Source organism: Rousettus aegyptiacus, unplaced genomic scaffold, assembly GCF_014176215.1.
Source record: "Rousettus aegyptiacus isolate mRouAeg1 unplaced genomic scaffold, mRouAeg1.p scaffold_m13_p_4, whole genome shotgun sequence".
In the NCBI taxonomy this organism is placed as follows: Eukaryota; Metazoa; Chordata; class Mammalia; order Chiroptera; family Pteropodidae; genus Rousettus; species Rousettus aegyptiacus.
Genome location: NW_023416307.1, coordinates 42,409,401 through 42,428,391, shown reverse-complemented (window position 1 = coordinate 42,428,391; position 18,991 = coordinate 42,409,401). Strand labels below are relative to the sequence as shown.

Sequence of the window (18,991 nt, the reverse complement as noted above, 5' to 3'; positions counted from 1 at the left end):
TAAATGTATACTTAAAAGCTAATTTTTTTACTTGGGTTCACCAATAAGCATTGCTCTTTGTACCTGCCACAAAGTCCCAGGGAATGCAGGAAAGGCAGCATAGGGAGGCACAAAGAGTACTAGGAAAGGAAATAGATAACTGAGTCCTCCTCCTCCGCTTCTGAGCCTTACGTTTCCTTGTTTGAAAAGGGGCATAGCAATCCCTGCACTGCCTGTCTCCCAGAGATGCTACAAGATTAAATGAGAACATGCAGATTTATGTGTTTTGAAAATGAAAACAGAAGCAATGATGGGGGAACCTTACTAATGTGGGAAAGCTCTAGACACCTAGAAGGGCAGAAAGTCAAGTGGAGCAGACACACACACACACACACACACACACACACACACACACACACACAATGCAGGTATACGAGTTGTTTACAGCTGGCTTCCATCTGGTTATCCTGCATCTGTTCTCAATGAGCAGTGCCCTTGCTGTCCAGGTTGTTAAATATTTTGAGTATCACCCTCAGAAGTAAAGAATTACTTCTCAGGCTCCAAGATGCTTCTGAGTGTCACGTAGACAGTCACCCTGGGCAGATGAAAACATTCTTAAAAATCATAAAGTGTGCTACCGTTCATTTCAAACATCATGGCTCAGTGTTTGCTGGGGTTTGAGCTTGAGATCTGGAAAAGTGGGCATTAGATATTTGCTGTGTAGCAGAGCTGCATCTCTGTATCAGTGTGTCCTTCAGCTAAATCCACAAGTATTTATTTAGCACCCACTCCTGTATCTGGTGTTATGTGGTCTTTGGTAGGAGAGTTATACATACCCCCACCCTACTTTTGGGGCAATTAAAATCCAGTTCCTGTTTTGAGACATTTACCTAAGCAAATAAAAAACAAAATCAAATACAAATACACAACAGCAAAAGAAACCAAGAAGATAGCACGCGTTTCAAGTGCAATTGTTTCAGTTGCAGTAATCCAGGAAAACTTCATAGAGGAAGTAGCTCTTGAACTTGGCCCTGAGGCTGACAAGTTTTTTAAGCGATTGCAAAGAAGGAAATGGGCATCTCGGGGCATTGAGCAGGAGAGGAAACAGGGATGAGCCAGACCCACAGGGTGGGAATGCAGGAGACATGCTTACTAGAGGGTAAGAGCCAGGCTTGGCTGGAACCGCAGTGAGGGTTAAAGTAATCAAGAGATAACGGTCGAATGGGGCTACCCAGAAACACCTTGGACACCAGGTTAAGAGATTTGGATTTTACCCTCCGGTCAATAAGGTGTCGTCAAAGTTTTTTGATAAAGAATGGTATGACTGAAGTGATGTTCTGGGAAGGAACTTCATGAGAACAATGGGACTCACCTGAGCTGGGAAAGGCCCGGGCAGTGTGGTCAGCTGCCAGAGAAAAAAGGACATTCCAGGGAAAGAATTGGCAGGATGAGGTGTCCCCTGGATGACTGAGTGAATGACGATAGTGCCTTTAACTGAAACAGAGAGCCAGGAGAGAGGACTAGTTTTATGCAGGGCGGGGCGGCGGGGCTAGGGCAGGTGTGGGGAGTGTTGAGGTTTGGAGCAACCTGATGGTGAAACATCTGGCTGAAGGTTCCCACTGGGCAATGAGAAACATGGAACCAGGGCTCAGGAGGAAAATTGGTACCTGGGTGGAAGTGATGGTTACCTTCACGAATGTTATTTTATTTAGATGTTTGGCCAGGTGGCCATACTTTCTAAGATCATATTCAGTTACATCCCTCACTCTAATCTTGTGCTGTGGGCACAATGCCAAAACATTGTTGAATGATTTGAAGCTATGGTGCCATTGTCCCATCTCTGATTTCGACTGCAAATCATTGTCACCATTAACATTACTTAAAGGCCACTCAAGCTGAAGAGTGGTCTGAGCTGTTTAACCCCTCAAAAAACTCAGCCAGTGAGGACCTCCCACCCTCCTCTCCCCCACGTCTGGACCCGCTTCCTCTCTCCCTCTCCCAGCGGAAGCTGTCAGCACCAGTTCTCACCCCCTTCCCTCTACTGGCTGACTAATTTCTTTTTCTTTTATCTTTTAAGTATAAGATCATCCCTACGCCAGGTACCCACCCCCTGTTGGTCTTGGTGAACCCCAAGAGCGGAGGGAGACAAGGAGAAAGGTATGTTCTCTTCTTTTTCAAAATAGAGAGGCTGGGACAGCCTCACGGGTCCTTTCTTCCTCTCAACCATAATAGAGTAGACTGTGGAGAGAGGCAGACCTGGATTCAAATCCCAGCCTTACTACTTACCGCTCAGTGACCAGGTTCTAGTGACTTATTGTCCCCGTGCCTTGGTTTCCCCTCTGTAAATGGAGATAATAATGATTTCCCCTCTGATAGGGTTGTCGTGAGGATTAAATTCGACACAGTGCTTAGCCTAGGGCCTGTCTCATGAGCTAAATTATGGCACCTAGGAGCAGACCTGAGATGCCTGTCTCCTTCCTAGCCTCTCAAGTTTATTCTTGATTTAAGAGATGTGGCGAGACTCATCTGATTGGAACCTCCTGGCCTATCCAGCCCCTGAGAAAGCAGGGAACTCGCCTCAGCAGTGAAGGAGAGAGGGAGAATGGGCAAAGCAGCTCTGCACCCCCAGTCCTCTTCAGCTCTGGGGTAATGAACAGATGGCATGGTGATCTGGAATCCATGTTTGAAAAAATAATAAGTAGAGTTGAAGCAAGAGCTATGAGAATCCCCACCCAAGTCCAAGGGGCAGAGCGACCCTTCTGACTGACGGGTTAGTCTCAAGCTGGAGCTTTGAAACCAAGCCTAGATGGGGCAGTCGTCACCAGCCCTCACCTGCCCCAGTCCTTCCGCCTGTTTCCTCCTGCTTCCAGGATTTGGGGGTGGGGGGAGGGGTGAGGCTTTCCACAGAGGGTCCTTTGATGCCTTTGTATAGTCCACAAAAAGCAGAACTCTACTACCTAGAAATGTAGAATATTTTGGAGGTCTTCATGAGGGAAAAACCTGTAAGTGAATGGAAGTTCTGTTTTCTGGGTTTCTCTGTCCCATCTTCTCTGTAAAGGTTGGTACTTCTGGGGTTGCGGGTTAGAGGCTTGGAAAATGGGGAGTCCTTGAATCAGGGGTTGAAGGCCTGAGTGCTGGTGGCTGGACCTGGGACTTCAGGGTCTGCAGGGCCTGTCTTCTCCCCTCTGGGGTTGAAATGGACCCTCATTCCCACCATCAATGGGCTCCAGAGATGTTTGCCCTACTGCGACTTCTCATAATGACATTCTCCTTCTGTGTCTCTCTCTCTCTCTCTCTCTCTCTCTTTTTTCCCCCATAGAATTCTTCGGAAATTCCACTATCTGCTCAACCCCAAACAAGTTTTCAACCTGGACAATGGGGGACCTACTCCAGGGTACGGAAATATAATTCTTACTCTTTCTCCTCCTTCCTTTTGAGTCTCTGAAGAAGATATCATTTTTGTCACCTCTTGTTTGTCTTTTTCATCTGTGGACTTGGTCTTTCCTGCCATTTTAGTCATTTCTCTTCTTTTCCTTACGATTACTCTTATTTCCTCCTAGAGATGCTCAGGAACACTCATTATGTTTAACTCTGGGAGGTAGCCTCCTGCATATACCATGCATTTGATTGACAGGGCGAGCAGGCTGGTAAATTATTTTAACTTATTTGCAAGGCTGTGATATCTTCATGCTGAATTATCAGGGAGGAGGAAAGAATTTTCTTATCACTGTCAGTCAGTAATTCTGCCATGTCTTCTGTTGTGGGGCATTTTAGGATCAAAACAATTGGTTGTTCAAAGAAATCCCTTCTTTAATAAATCATCCGTTTTAGAGGTTATTAAGCCAACCCAGCCCTTCTCCTCTGTTATTTGCCTACTGGCTATTTCACTGCTCATTAGAGAGGAAGAGCAATGAGAAGAGACAAGGCAGACCCTTTCCAGCTTGACTGAAAGTATGGTGGGAGGAGGTGGTCCTTGTGTCAGCACTAACATGATGAGCTATGGGTTCAGAGACCTCTTTAGCATCAGGGCTGGAAGACGCCGAAGACGGCCTTTTACCAGATGAAGCCAGTGCCCTGGAAATGTGCTGGCCAGAGGCTATCTCAGTGCCAGGTCCTCAGGTCTGTGCATGCTGGGCTGGGCTTTTCAGCACACTTTGCCCTTCAGCCGCTTTGCCCAATTTCTTACCATGCTCTTCTACTCTGGGTTCACCAAGACCCTGAGAAGGGCTGGAGTAAGGACTCTAAAAAGAAAATCTACCCTGTCATCGGTTGTTTGACATAAAGCTATTATTTACAGCAGTGGTAGTGCAAGACCCAGTTAAAAGGAGAAAGAAACGTGAGTCAGATTCAGCTCCTCTGCCATGATTTACCTGGAAAGCTCATTTCAGAGTCCACCTATATTGCTGCGGAGCCATCACAGTCACTGTGATTGCCACTTACTGCTCTATTATGACTTGTGACCTAGCAGCAGCCCATGGATACCTTTACCAGCCCACTGTCTTCTCAGGCATTTTAATAGCTCAGTGCAGTCCTCTAGCTTAACCTCATCTGTCCTAAATTGTTTTCGCCCTGGATGACAAGCCTGGTGGCAACTTCCAGAGCTGCTGTGCCTTAAGTATCTCTGATGTGTCAGTCCGTAATTAGACAGGCTGTCTAGGTGAAGGGAGCCTCCACCAGAATTTACTTCCTATAGGAGAGCAGGGAATGAAGGGGAAGAGAGGGAACGTGAATTTGCCCACACATACATCAGTGACTCAGAAAGCCACAGGGGTTTTCTCGGACCACCAGGCTGGGCAAAGAAAAAATACTGAGCTTCAGTTTCCCACGTCCCACCCCCAAGGTGTTCTTAAGCAGAGGTTCTTAACTTTTCTGGGCCAGGAACCCATTTGGAAGTCCGATCAAGCCTATGCACCCCTTCTCAGACTAATACTTAATACATAAAATGAAATATGTAGGTTTACATACTAAGGAAATTAATTATGTTGAAAACAATTATCAAAATGTTTAAAAAAATTGTAATATGGGAATATATGTGATTTACTAACACATTATATAAAAGTTCCAGAGGCAGGTCTAATATCTATTGTAAATTAAAAGCAGTGATGAGCACAAATGATAGTATGAGACATCCACCACAACCATAGTAAAACATTAAAATACCTATGATTTAGACCGCTGACGAGTCACAGGTATTGCGATTTGCTCCCTACATTCATAATTAAAGGAAATGATAAATTTCAGTTAGAGCTTAGGGAAGATGAGAATGTAACATTTTCTCTTTCAAGTTCTTGGCCCTCTGGATTCTATCCATAGACCCTTTGGAGGTTCATGGACCCCAGGTTAAGAGGCCTGCTCTAAAGGGTTGAGGGGAGATAGTGCTCACTACACTTAGGTCTGGACCCACAGATGAGCAGGACGAAGATCCAGCTAGTTCAGTACGTCTGACTTAAGGTGAGATTGTAAGGACAGTGCAGGCAAGAGAGCCGAAGGGGAATCGAAATATTGGGGGTGAGTCATATTGTTGCAAAGTAAGCAAACTATGGATTCTTCGGCACAAATAATAGACAATTTCTGGAAAACCATTTTCTGTGTTGAATGCTGAGTCAGATTCTCCTCAAACGAGGATGGCTCCTGAGATTCACACTCAATGCCATTGCTTAGTAAGTTCTGGTTTCAGAATATTAAGTCACCCTTTCAACCCCAAAAGGAATCAAGGTCATAACATACTCCCAGGGAAGGTGTGGAGGGGGCCATGGGGAACTTTGACTTAGGAGTGTCAAAGGTCAGCCGCAACAGAGTTAACGAGACCATTTTGGCCTTTCTTCTACTTCCCAGACTGAACTTTTTCCGCGATACTCCAGACTTCCGTGTCTTGGCCTGTGGAGGAGATGGGACAGTTGGCTGGATTTTGGATTGCATTGGTAAGAATGGGCTGGGAGGCCTTTGCACTTTACTTACAGTAAGTATATTTAAAGCCTAAGGAAGGCAATAAATAAGAAAGAGAAATGGAGCCATGTCTTATTCATCCTTGTTTCTACTCTTGAACCAATGCTTGACTAAATATCTACTTTGGGTGGAAAAGAGAAAAAAAGAAGACAGTGGATTCCCACAAGTACAGATATAAAAATTCGTTTCAGACCTTGCCTCAGAAACATCTTTCATGGTCAGGGTTGGGGCGGTGGCAGGCCAGGCCAGATTGGGGGGTTAAAGGGAGGCAGGACTGATATTCCAGGTAGATCCAGGGTAAAGGTCAGAGAACCAAGCATAGATGCATAGCCCAGGGCAAATCACCTTGAGATGAGCGTTTGGAGCCCAAGCCCAGATATCTCATCTAGAAAGTGCACATCAGTGCAAAACAAAGAAAGGCAACGTTGGGCTGCATCCGATACACCTTGATCAAAGGGGGAGGAGGAAGAACCCAGGCTGTGAATCAGGGGGTCTGGGTTCTAGTCTCGCTCTGTCTGGATCTGTGGGTCCTTGGACACATCACCCCCAGTAAATGATAGAGACTGACTCTGTAGTTCTTGGATGGAAATATTTTCAAGATGGAACTCTGGAGAACCCAGATAAACACTGGAACATGGAACATAAGAACAGGAAAGGGAAGAGCTGGGGACAGCCATCATCAAGGTCTGAGACTGAACTCGGAGCCCTGCTTCCACCTCCCTGTCATTCATTCCACGAATAACGCCTGTGCACCTCCTGTGCCAAGCTCTCCTTGAGGCAATGGAGATGCAGCAATGAACAAACGGACAAAAACCCCTTCCTCATGGAGCTTCCCTTCTAGAGAACAGAGACAGGCAATAAACAAAGAAACAAGGAAAGCATATAATATGTCAGAATGGATATAAAAAATATAGCAGGGAAGAGGCAGAGGGCGCTCAGTGGTGGGGGTAAGGGGTACCATCTAAGTCTTAGTGGTCAGGGGACCTGGAGGGAGTTGAGCTATGCAAATAGCTAAGGGAAGAGCAGTTCAGGCAGACGGAAGAGCAGCTACAAAGGCCCTGGGGTGGGAGCAGGCCGGGCTGCTGAAGGCCCCAGGAAGGCTGCACAATGTGCCGGAGCACATGAGGGGAGAGTGGCAGGGGATGAAGCGGAGATAGCGCAGGGCCAGGTCACCAGGACATGCAGGATATTATCCTAAATGTGGCTTTCATACTGGGAAAGTCTCGAGACGCTGGATGGTTTTGAGCAAAGGAGGAGATTAAGAGAAAAGTGCGGAAGCAGGACGACCAGTCTGGAGGCTCCTGCAGTCATCCAGCTGAGAGGTGACCATGGCTTGGACCGCAGCAGAGACAGAGGAGGCTGTGAGAAGTGGTTAGATTTTGAATATCTTTTGAAGGCGGAGCCAACAGGGTTTGCTGACAGACTGCATGTGGGAGATGAGGGCAAGAGCAGAGTCGAGGACTGGCCAGGATAGACCCTGAATAGGGCAGGGAAGGCTGGGCCTCCAGGGGTCCTAAGCAGACTGCCTGGAGGGGTGGGACCAGCACCTGCCCACGTGCTGCCTTCTGCTCCCCCACAGGAACTTTGGTTTCCATGGACACAGCCCTGCCAAGCAGCCACCCACACTCTCCTGTCACCTGGGGCTCTGGAGTTGTTTGCGGGAGGAGGGGGGCGCGCTCCAGGAGCTGAGGAAGGAAAAGCCGATCAGCAGAGGGTGGATGGCTGCAGCCGTGGGAGCTGTTCACATTGCTCCTTGTCCACCGAGAAGGAGAAAGAGCACTTTGGCGAAAAGTTTTATAAAATTCATCTGCAGAGGACACAGGTAATAGAAGCTGCTCAAAACAGAAAGAAAGAAGGTCATGTGAGATGATCTTTTTCACAGGTTAGTGGCCCAAAGAGAAAAATCAGTAGTAAAAGGAATGACTGCGCAATGGTCATTCATTCATTCATTCATTCAGGAAATATTGAGGCACTTGTTCAGTGCTCTTTACCACCCCATTGTGGTCCCCTCTCTGACCTGTCCTCCCTCTATGCCAGAGCGGTCTTCCCTGAGTATCAGTGGGTTCGCGATGTGTGTAAGGTCTATCAGTGGCTTCCCATTATTCTTAAGATAAAATCAAAACTCCTCAAACGATTTACAAGGCCCTTGGTGGTCTAGCACTTTCCAGCCTTGTTTCACACTTCCCTCCTTCTCCCTCTGGAGTTCAGCCACCCAGTCCCTCTCTCAGACCCTTGAATGTACCAGTCCCTTTAACCTTTTACACAGGGCTTTTGCACGAGTTGTCCTGCCCGTCTGGTACATTCTGCCAGTCTTCCATTAGTCAGCTTCTACTTCAGGTCCCAGCCAAAGTGGCTTCCTCAGGGGAGCCTTCCCTGACGTATGCCCTAGCTTCAATCACCTCATTATAGAACTATACTCTTTTCCTCTTCAGTATGAATTTTAAACTATGCCTCATTTATAGGAAGACCTTATTGATATCTGTCTCTCCCTTTTGACTACAGGTACCATGAGAGCCTGAGCCATGGCTTTTTCACCTGCTGTTAAAGCCAGAGCACCTAGCATAGTATCTGGCACATAGTAGGACTTCAGTAAATAGATTTGGATATACTCTGCTGAATGAGATATAGTTCCCCAGGGAGCTTACAGTGCATTCAAGGGACAAACAGGTAGTCGATTACAAGACAGTGTGATGAGATCGTCCCTGGTGCTGAAAAAACACTAGAGAGTCACCTAGTCCAGACTAGGGCAACAAGAAGGACCTCCCAGAGGCAGAATATGAGCTGAGCAACACAAAGCTTGTGATTTAAGGCACTGAAAACACGTAGGTGTGATTGACATATTGGGTGGGCAGTAGGATGTAAGAAGCATGGGGCTAGAGAGGAAGGCAGATCCAAGAAGCGCCTAGTGTGCCATTCTAAGGGGTGATGGGAGCCACGACAGTGTGAAAGCAGTGGACTAATGTGGTCAGGCTTGTGGTTCAAGGATTGCCTGCTTTGGGGGAAGCGTGGACAACTGGAAGGCCTGGAACTGGAGGCTGAGAGAGCAGAGAGGAGGCAGTTGCAGCAATACCAGTGGGAAGGAATCATATCACACCTGAACATGGATGTCTCCATGGGGATGGAGAGAAGAGATTGCTTGGAGATCTATTAAGGAGAAAGCACCTAGAAACTGACGCATGCATGGATGAGGGGTGAGGGAGATAAGAAACTTAAGATGGCAACCAGCTTTCTAGCCTCCACACTGTGAGGATGGTTGACCTGCTGAGATGGGAACTTTGGAAGAAGGAACAGACCTAAGGAAACGAGGACCTTCCGGCCAAAGAGAACTGAATGTGCAGAGGCAGGGAGGCATGAACACAGACGATAGGTTCTGGGAACAATGACTGAGTCCAGTGCTTTGCTCCACCCTCCGTCTCAGCTCTGGGTCATGCCTGAGCTCATTCCCGTTTCACTGGGGCAGCCCTAGCACGAGCCTCATGCAGGATGCTGATTCCTGCACATACACACACTCCTGCCCCAGCACTCCCCACTCACATGCCTCACCTTCCACAGGCACCAGGTGAAGCGAGGTTTGTGTACATGGCGCCCTCTGGAGCCCAATGGATGCCTATGCCTCCTTCAGCTTTCCCAGTTACTGTAGATCGGCAGCCGGACTGAAACATATATATTCTGTTGTGCTTTCTCTAATAGTTCAGTCTGATGCTCCTTCACAATCAGCACAGGAAATAAGATTAGGAATCTGGGTGTTTGCAAATCTGGGAGGTAGTGGAAGTGGCAAACTGATATCTGGGTGCTAAATGACATCTGGAGGTTTTCGTTATCAGACACAATGTTCAAACTTTTGAACCTGAATGACTTTAGCTGTGGCATCTTTGGTTTTCCAAATGCCCCATCATTCCCTAATGTCTCAGACTTACCTGTTTTATCCATGCACCTGCCTAGTCACTGAAGAATGAAGGGGCATGGACTTGGATCATAACTCTGGAATTACTTTTCCTCTCTGAACCTCAGTTTCATCTATGAGAAGATTAGTAATATTCTACAGGGTTGGTCTGAGGAATAAGTGCAGGTAATCATTAAGGATTAAAACTGTTCAAACAAATCTTTTTGAAGTGTGTGCTGTCACCTCAAAGGAAAGAATTAGGATGAAATTAGGATAAAGAGGGACAAGGTACAGCGATACAGGTTTTGCTCAACATGAAAGAATCTTTGTAGTGGTCTGCACACTGCAGATGGAAGAAATGGCTTTAGGAAGTGGTGTGTTCTCCATCATGGGAGGTATTCAAACAAAGATCTCTATGGAGGAGTTCAAGCATCGGATCAGAGGTAACTAGATAACTCAAACACTCAGTAACCCCATGGCATATGGTTCTCTCTTCCTTTGCATGGGTTGTAGATAAGGCCAACTTGGCAAAGCATCCACCAGTGGCTGTCCTGCCTCTTGGAACAGGAAATGACCTGGCCCGCTGTCTCCGCTGGGGAGGAGGTGAGTCTGCCTGTCAGTGGTAAGCTTCCCAATCGACAGGGATGCTCCACAGAGTGAGGCTGAACTTCCTTTTTAGGGATCACGTTCCACAGAGTAATAAGCAACTCTGGGGTCAGATTGGCTCCATGACTGTTTCCCTGTCCTCCATTCCACACTGAGGCCGATGCTCACTCCTCACTATATTTTCTGTCATCCTGAAACTAGCCAGCCTCTCCTAGTAAAATGAGTCATAGAGTTCCTTTGTCTCCTCCCCAGAGCTCATCCCAGTAGGGGCTCTCTACTGGGATGAATTTTATACAGGTGTTTCTGCATAAAATTCCCTCTTTCCAAATTACTGCTCTCCTTCTGAATTAGGATGCAGAATGCAGACTGAAAAGCCACATCGCTGGCTCTTAGAGGCATCCAGATATGCATGACAATGGGCCCTCATTTTGAAATTCCCCTAAGGAGGAACTCAGAGTAACAAGCTTACAGAGCGATGAGCAGGAGCTAAGGAGAACTTTGCAAACTGCAACCAGCCCCCGTGGAATTGGGCATGTTCCAGAGAGTGGAGAAGTTCAGGCTAGCATGTGGAGCAGACAGATCAATCTAGCAGGCAGAGTTGGGGTGGGACTGCAGAAAGATGATCAAGTCAGAGAGCAGTTCAAGACCAGGCCAGGCAGTGGTCAGTGTTCAGAGGTCGGTGCATGCTTGGTGGGCAGGGGCAAAGCAAGCAGTAGCCAGCCCTAGAAAGAAGTTGGCAGACACGAGAAAAGCTACCAGGGTCCTCAGCTGCACGCTGAGACTAGGGAAGAGCCCTCTGCTCAAAAGGGACAAGCAGAGTGTGGCCCCGTGCTCTGGGCACCTAAGAAGCATAGGCAGAAATTTTGTGTAGGAAACCTAGCCTGTGCTGCCAGGTAGCCTGATGGCTACACAGTTGCTACCACTGTTATCTTGTGGGGCATCCCCTAAGCTGCTGACCAAAGCCCTGACAACTTGAAAATACTCTTCAAGGTTGCCTGTAAGCAGAAACGTGGAAGTGTTATTTAAAAGAAAAAACTGTCTCTCCCATTAACCTCTCATCGCTTACAATTCACTTTCTGTGTTAGTTTTCTATTGCTATCTAACAAATTATCATAAACGTGAGGCTTAAAACATCCATTTATTAGCTCACAGTCCTGTAGGTCAGGAGTCCTGGAACAAGGTGACTGAGTTCTCTGCTCAGGGCCTCATAGGCTGAAATTAGGACAGCGGACAGGCTGTGCTCCTCCATGAAGGCTCTGGGAGAATTTGCTTCTAAGCAAGTTTGGGTTGTTGTCCAAATTCAGTTTTTTGTGGTTGTAGGACTGAGTCCGTGTTTCCTTGCTGGTTATGAGCTGTGACCACTCTCAGATGCTGAAGGCCTCCTACATTCCTTGCCAGATAGATTCCTCCTCCATCTTTAAAGCTGGTAACAGAGAACCTTCCTCCATCAAAGTCCTCTCAAGCTTTGAATCGATTTCCTAAGGAAAAGCCCAGTCCTTTCTGAGAAACTCCCAAGTTAGATCATCTCCACCCAGGATAATCTCTTTCTTAAAGTCTATTGTACATATAATGTACCTAATCATGACGGTGACTATCCTATCTTATTTACAGGTTTTGAATGGGTATACACTGGGGGTGGGGGCAGGATTCATGAGGACCATCTTAAAATTCTGCCTGCCATACTGCTCATCTCTGACATGACACAGTCCAGAAACAGATCTTTTGTTCTTCCCAACCACCCAGCCCACCAGTTCTCTAGGGCTTGCTTCAGCTACACAGCCTAACCACCTTTGGCCAGCACCCACCCCAGTCCTGCTACTCTGACTTTCAAATCTCCCCCAGCCTTCTCTCTGATTACTCTGGATTGTCCTCTCCTTCTCTGTGGCTCAGGGAGCCTGAGTGTGTCTGGCCAACAGACGCACTGGGGAGTTTCCTGATCACAGACGCCCACAGTGTTCCCTGAATGGACCGTTCCCTGTGCATCAGCAACAAGTTAGTTTTCTACTTTGGGACAAATGCAATTCCATTCTCCACAGGTTACGAAGGGGGCAGCCTGACGAAAATCCTGAAGGACATTGAGCAGAGCCCCTTGGTGATGCTGGACCGCTGGCACCTGGAAGTCATCCCTAGAGAGGAGGTGGAGAATGGGGACCAAGTCCCATACGACATCATGAACAACTATTTCTCCATTGGCGTGGTGAGTTGGCAAGGGTTCACCTTTCTGCATGAAAGAGAAATGCCCAGGTGGGCAGGAAGGGTTTTAGTCCTTTATTGTCCCTCTTTGGGTCCCTACGCTTTACCCTTCTCCACTGACCCCAGCCTTCACTTGGGTCCAAGCATTCTTGCATCTGGCCTGGGCATGGACGCCTTGAATCCACCAAGGCCCCACCTTTGATATAGAAGAAATTCCTTCCCCCTTATAATTTTAACTAACACAAGAAAAGACAGGACATTTTACAAAAGACTTATTTACCCTTTGGATAATTTGAAGCATTAAAGAAAAGCGGCACCAAGAAACAACCAATCGGCGAGTTCAGGAGGAAGGAGATTCACATGAGCTTCCAGAGTTGGGAATTCCGATCCTCCAGGGAGGACCGCATGGTCCCAAGGTGGCTTGGCTGGCTTGGTTCCAGGATTCTTTCTTTCCTGTTTTCTCCCTTCATCCAAAACCTGTTCCCCACACTCTGAGTGCTCATAATCCTCTGGGGCACCTCCCCTGACTGGCCCCTCCCGCTGAGCTCTGTGTTCCTCCTTGGTGCTCCCATAGTCCTCTGTGCTCACCCCATCAATGTACTCTCTGCATTATATTGAAGGGACTGGTTTAATATGCTTGTTTTGTCCTTCCTCCCCCAACACACACACACACACACACACACACACACACACACACACACACACGGATAGTGCCAAGTTTTTCTTTCTTTCCCTAGCCTCCAGCATATCTAGTACAGCTCAGTTTGTTTTCCTGAACTTGGCTTCTCGTCCAAGGAGTATGGGGTGGACACTGCTCCCCAAACTGCTAGGGGTGGGATGTGAAGAGGAAGGATCAATCATTTCCATAAATAGAGCTCTGGACACTAGCTCCTACCGTGTGTTCTCCACTATGCTGGACTTTATGTATTTTAGTCCTCAACAGCAATCCTGTTGGTATCATTGTCCCCACCATCACCATTTACAGGTGAGGCCTCAGGATACTGGATGAGCAAGGGGCAGAAATAGCATATGCACACTGTGAAGCCAGGCTCTTTCCTCTGTGTCCCTGTCCTGGGAATTATTCTGCCCAGTTTCATATGCATTTGAGTCCCTCCAGACCTAGACTGTGTGATGCCTGCATGCCTCAATCATCCCAACCTGTGTCCTTTTTGACAATTTTGGTGGTTTAAAAAAGAGAAAGAAGATGTATATTGAGGGAAAAGCAGGTTTAAAGAAAAGGTTTTGTTTTTTAGTAAAACTAAAAGGAAACCATGGAAGAGGAAAGGATTAATGATAATAATACCTTATATTTACAGGATTTAAAGTTTATCATATTTACAGATGTTTTCTTGATTTTTGTGACCACACTGAAGGGCAGTATTACCTCCATTTCATTGGTGAGGAAACAGACAGATAAAGGGATTTGCCTTTGTTTTCTGACTTCTAATCCAGCGCTCTTTTTCTATTACTGAAAGAGAAGACAGGAGCATTGCCGGACCATGATAGGTTCTGAGAGGATGGAGGTGTTGGACCAGGAGTGAGTTCAGGGGTCCCTATGCCCAATCTGGTCTATGTTCCTAGGTCCCCTGCTCTCAGTTGGGAAAGTTGTCTTTCCCTAAGCCTCTTTCAGCTCCCCCTACAGAGAACTAAGCAGACCCCTCCCTCCTTTTCTTGGCTCAAAGGCCCCGCTTCTTTTTGGACCACCTGCTCAGACTCCATTTCCCTTCATGAGAACACACAGTCTTTGCCTCCTGCAAATCAGACACAGCTAACAGCACTGGCATTCAGGGGGCTTCTGGAGCATGAGCTTCCCATCATTACAGCTGCGCAAAAACTCTGTGTCTTTTGCCAATAGTAACTAGAGTATAACTTGCTAACGTTTATTGGGTACTTACTGCACACTAAGCACAGTTTCCTTATTGGTAGATATTGTCATCATCCTTTTGCATTTTGTAGGAAACTGTAGGTACAGAGACAGGTTCAAGCTGGTGAGTAGTAAAGCCAAGAGGCACTCCTGTCGAGCTCCAGAGCCCACTGAGGTGTGGGCCATGAGCCTTGTAGCCTCTGCACAACCCGCTCCAGCAGCAGTTGGGTGCCCAGGATGGAGGAGACTCCAAATTTAGTGTGTGATGGCTCACCTACGCCCCTTGTCAGAAATGCAAATTTTACCCCTTTGACAGATCCTGATTCGCATTCCCATTCAGTTGGTCTGGGAATTTGCTTTTTTAACAGACCTCTGAGATAATTTTTATGCAAATGGTCCTGACCAAGTCTTTAGTGAGTGAAGACAACCCATTAGAGCAGAGAATGGTCAAGGAAGTGTGATTCTTCACAGGAGCAGAAACCAGAACTAAAATAGATGAAAGAGAACAAAGACAGAGAGAGGGGGACAAACCAGCACCTATAAGCCACCAGCCAGAAGTACGAGCTGAGCAGTACAGAGTGACCTGTCTGGGAACTTCCAGAAGGCAAGTTACAGTCACAGCTGCCTTCGGAGTCTTCAGCCCTTAATCTTATCATCTTACTACACCCAGCTCTGACAGCCAAAATCAACACGATTCCTGACCATCTCTATACCCCATCTCTACACCGTACCATATACAAAGAAAAAAAAAAAAAACTCACTTAGTATTAGCTGACCAAATGGATGAACACAGTAAAGAGGAATAGACAATCCCCCCTCAACTAGATAACCAAGCCTAATTCTAAGAGTCAAGACTGATCATGGTTTTAATTCATTCTTGCAAATAAGTGAGAGAGGAGGGAAAAAGACCAACTAATTGTCCCCCAAGGAAATGCATACAAATAGATTCTTCATCACATTTAGCGGTCAAGACATTTATTTGCCCTGGGCTGACTTATAATAATCTAGTCTGTTCATCTTTCAAATTATGAAGAACTCCACAGTATCTTTCCTTATGATTTTTTTCATACACCTTTCGCTCATGCATGTTTAATATTTTATTACGAAGCAGTGAGGGACCAGGACTGTTTTTACCTCCTCAGTGTGCCCTTAGCCTTCTCTCAATAAAATGTTTGCAGGGTTTGTGTGCTCACTCTTTAAAAATTGGAAAGGAAAATTCTTGAGAAAACAAGTAACCAACACACAACCCTAACAGAATCTGGGGCTGACATTTGCAGAAGCTCTTGCTCCCTGTTTGACTTCCCAAACTTGTAAGAGGAGAAGTAGGTATGTAAACCAACCCAAGGTTTTACTTCCTTATGATGATTACAGTCTGTTTCCTTTGGCAAAAGGAGCCTTCCAAAGTCTTTGCCTCTTTTGAAGGACCTGGAATATCTTTTGATATCAAATGTCTGCTGCCTTGCATTTGCAAAGGTGATGACAATGACTGCTGCTGTGGTGCCCCTAGGTGGTATAGAATTTGCCCTGACTATTCACTCCATCCCATTGTGAACGACAGAACTCATTTAATAAACAAAACAAAGGCTCCTGGCCCAACCAGGGAGTAACTATGGCCTCCTTGTCACCACCTTCCTATCACCCACATGCATGCCAGTTCCCCTCAGTGAAGAGTTGAGATAGTTGGCCTTCTCATCCTCTGATAACATCCATTGGCAGGAGATTTTAAACAGTCATTCAGGATGCTACTTCCTCTGACTTCTCTGGCCTTCTCGTCTCTGCTCTTTATTTTTGGATTTGCAGAAATGTCAGGATGGCCAGGTATCAGTGACAGGAAGTTTGAGACTGCAAAATAATTCCGGGTATGTGTAACTCTGAATGCCTCAAAGGCTCTGCTTTCACTGAGCCTTAACAGGATGAGTGAACAGCTAATCCCTTGATTCAATGAAATCTATTTCTGATGCTAAGGGAACCCAGGGGCCAAGAAGAGGCCACAGCCATCACACTAACCCACACACCATTTTCCACCTTACAGACTGTACTTATCAGACTTCACCAGCCAAGTTTCCACAATTATATGCCTCCTACCAATTAGGGAGTGTGTGTCTGTGTGTGTGTGTGTGTGTGTGTGCGCACGCACACACGCAAGCACAACCTTTTCACTGCAACCTTTGGATTCCCTCAGCCTCAGGTTTTTGTCTCTCACCTACAAGAGCCGTAAAGCTACTAAAACAATAGGACCCACTGAAAGGTGTCTTGAACAAGAGGTCTACACTCTTTTTTACGCCATAATTCTTCAGAACAATTCAAATTTCAAATATTCTGTCTTATCGTCTCCTCTCTGTCTTTTTATCTCCATAAGTTGCTAAAGCGACTTAGACCTGCATTGTCCAATATTGTAGCCATTAGCCACGTGTGGCTATCGTGTACCTAAAGTGGGGCTAGTCTAAACTGAGAGATGTGGTGAAGTGTAAAATACACACTAAATTTCAAAAATGTGGTATGGAGAAAAGAATTTAAAATATCCCTATAATTTACGTACTAATCACATGTTGTAAGGATAACATCTGTTAATTAAATATATTATTAAATTTAATTTCCTCTCCTTTCACTTTTTTAATGTGGCTGCTAGAAATCTTTTAACGTATTTCTACTGAACATCACTGGCCTCGGCATCTCGCTATCTCGACATCCAAATGACTGCTGCTTATATTTGAAAAGGGCACAAAAGTCTTTTACCCAACTGTGCTCTTAAAGTTTTAGTTCAGGAAGGAGTAGCTGCATGGCCACACCGCTGTCATCTCCTCTTCACCACACACCTCAGAGAGAGGACCCCAGAAAGCGAGGCTGTCTGAAATGCCATCATCACTTCCACAGGTTCGAGTTTCCCATCCACACCCCACTCTCTTCAGAACAGAAGTCTCATTGTGCTGTAATTATTACCAAGAACTATTGTAGGTAGCGCTGGTTTCCAAAATTTAAATGACATCACTACCGAAAGTAAGTACACTCAGCTCAGTACCTGACACAGAGAAGCTCAACAAAGAGTGAAGGCGAATCTTAATTCTGTTTAATCCGCAGGTGGGGAAACACGATCAAGGCTCTGACCATATTTCCCCATGAATAGCAAAGGAACTGCTGGACTCTCCTTCACTACTTTGTGCATTTACCAAGGAATTGCAATGTCAAATTATGAACCACATGCTTAACTAATAATATTACAAAGGCTGGTCTTTGTGAAAAGAAGTTTTACAGAACCTAGTTATAAAAAACCAAGGATAATCGGACTGACATAGAAGGAGGGGGCCTGTGCACGTATCCCAGAGGATAAAAAAGCCGGGAGCCAGTCACAGCAGCATTGGGAGCGGGGGTAGTCAAGTACAAATTGTGCCAGGCAACATGTGATTGCTTTTTTCTTTTCTTTTCTTTCTTTCGTTCTTTTTTTTTTTTTCCTGACAGAAGAAAATTAGTGCTTTGAAGGAACCCAAGTAGATGGAATGTTTTCTTGAATTCTAGAGAAGCACTTGACAGATGTCACATGAATGTTATTCAGAGTGTTCACTGAAACTTGCTCAGAGAGAGGGAGGTGGGCGCAGTCTGGCAGCACGAAGTACGGCTGCCCAGAGAAGCTGTGCAGTCTGTCTAAGCCTGGGGGACGGAGGCCTCCCGGGGGGTTCGCACATTTCCCACCGTGTGTCCACAGGGGTGCCTGACCAAGACCTTCAACTCTGCATGTGTCTTAAACTAAAAACTAAAAAATTAAGCAATAGCTAGAGTTTAAATGTTAAATTCCCAAGACATGATTTCAGCAAGGAGTGTTTGCCAACCACAAAATAATTGCAGAAGCTCCTCTTTGCTCTTTAACTTGCTTTTGGATTTTTGTCCCCACCATTAGCTTATATTTTACACACCACACACAGCACATGCTCAAAAAAAAATGCTTCTTCACTGCACTATATCTTCTGACGTTAAAAAAAAAAATTAGAAAAAAATTTTTGTAGTTTCCATATCAAGAAAAGGAATTAACATGTACTAGCTAAAAATTCACTGAATGGAATTTCAGTTCTCTTTTAGCCACATATTCCAGTAAATAAGTTTCTGTACCTTTTTTCCCCTGCACAAATCTGAATCAGTTCCCTTGCTTTTGTCACTCTGCCACCCCATACCAATTAGTTTGTTTATTTCTAAAGTCTTCCACCTGCTCCTGAAGTGCTGGCAGGGGGCCTGAGAGGTGAAGGGACATTCACGTTGTTCTGCTGGAAAATCAGACCATTAATAAGGGCGGACGACCAGGTTTCAAGAGGAAAGATGAGTTCAGTTTTAGGTCTGAAGCTCAAGGGTGGTTCTAGAGATATATACTGTGAAGACACAGCATCTAGATGCTAGTAACAGCTATGAGAACTCAGAATGGCCCGTGACATGGAGTGTAAGCTGCAGATTGGACTCAGAGCTAAAAAGTTCTGATCCAAAGATAAGAGCCCAGAAGCGTAGTGTCATGGGATCTATTCTCACTGTGAGTTCTA

General features: G+C 46.0%; 1 protein-coding gene across 5 annotated transcripts in view; it reads left to right on the top strand.

Moving 5' to 3' along the window:
- Positions 1–18,991, top strand: part of DGKG (diacylglycerol kinase gamma) — a 186,233-nt gene that overhangs the window by 76,411 nt on the left and 90,831 nt on the right. For all 5 annotated transcript variants that reach the window (XR_001598790.2, XM_016159730.2, XM_016159733.2 and 2 more), the window contains 5 exons: positions 2,057–2,136; positions 3,299–3,373; positions 5,815–5,900; positions 10,322–10,411; positions 12,451–12,611. Coding sequence is in view for 4 of the 5 variants with exons in the window: in XM_016159730.2 (XP_016015216.2) it covers positions 2,057–2,136; positions 3,299–3,373; positions 5,815–5,900; positions 10,322–10,411; positions 12,451–12,611 (492 nt within the window). In the remaining variant the exon portion in view is untranslated. The remainder of the gene's footprint in view (positions 1–2,056; positions 2,137–3,298; positions 3,374–5,814; positions 5,901–10,321; positions 10,412–12,450; positions 12,612–18,991) is intronic.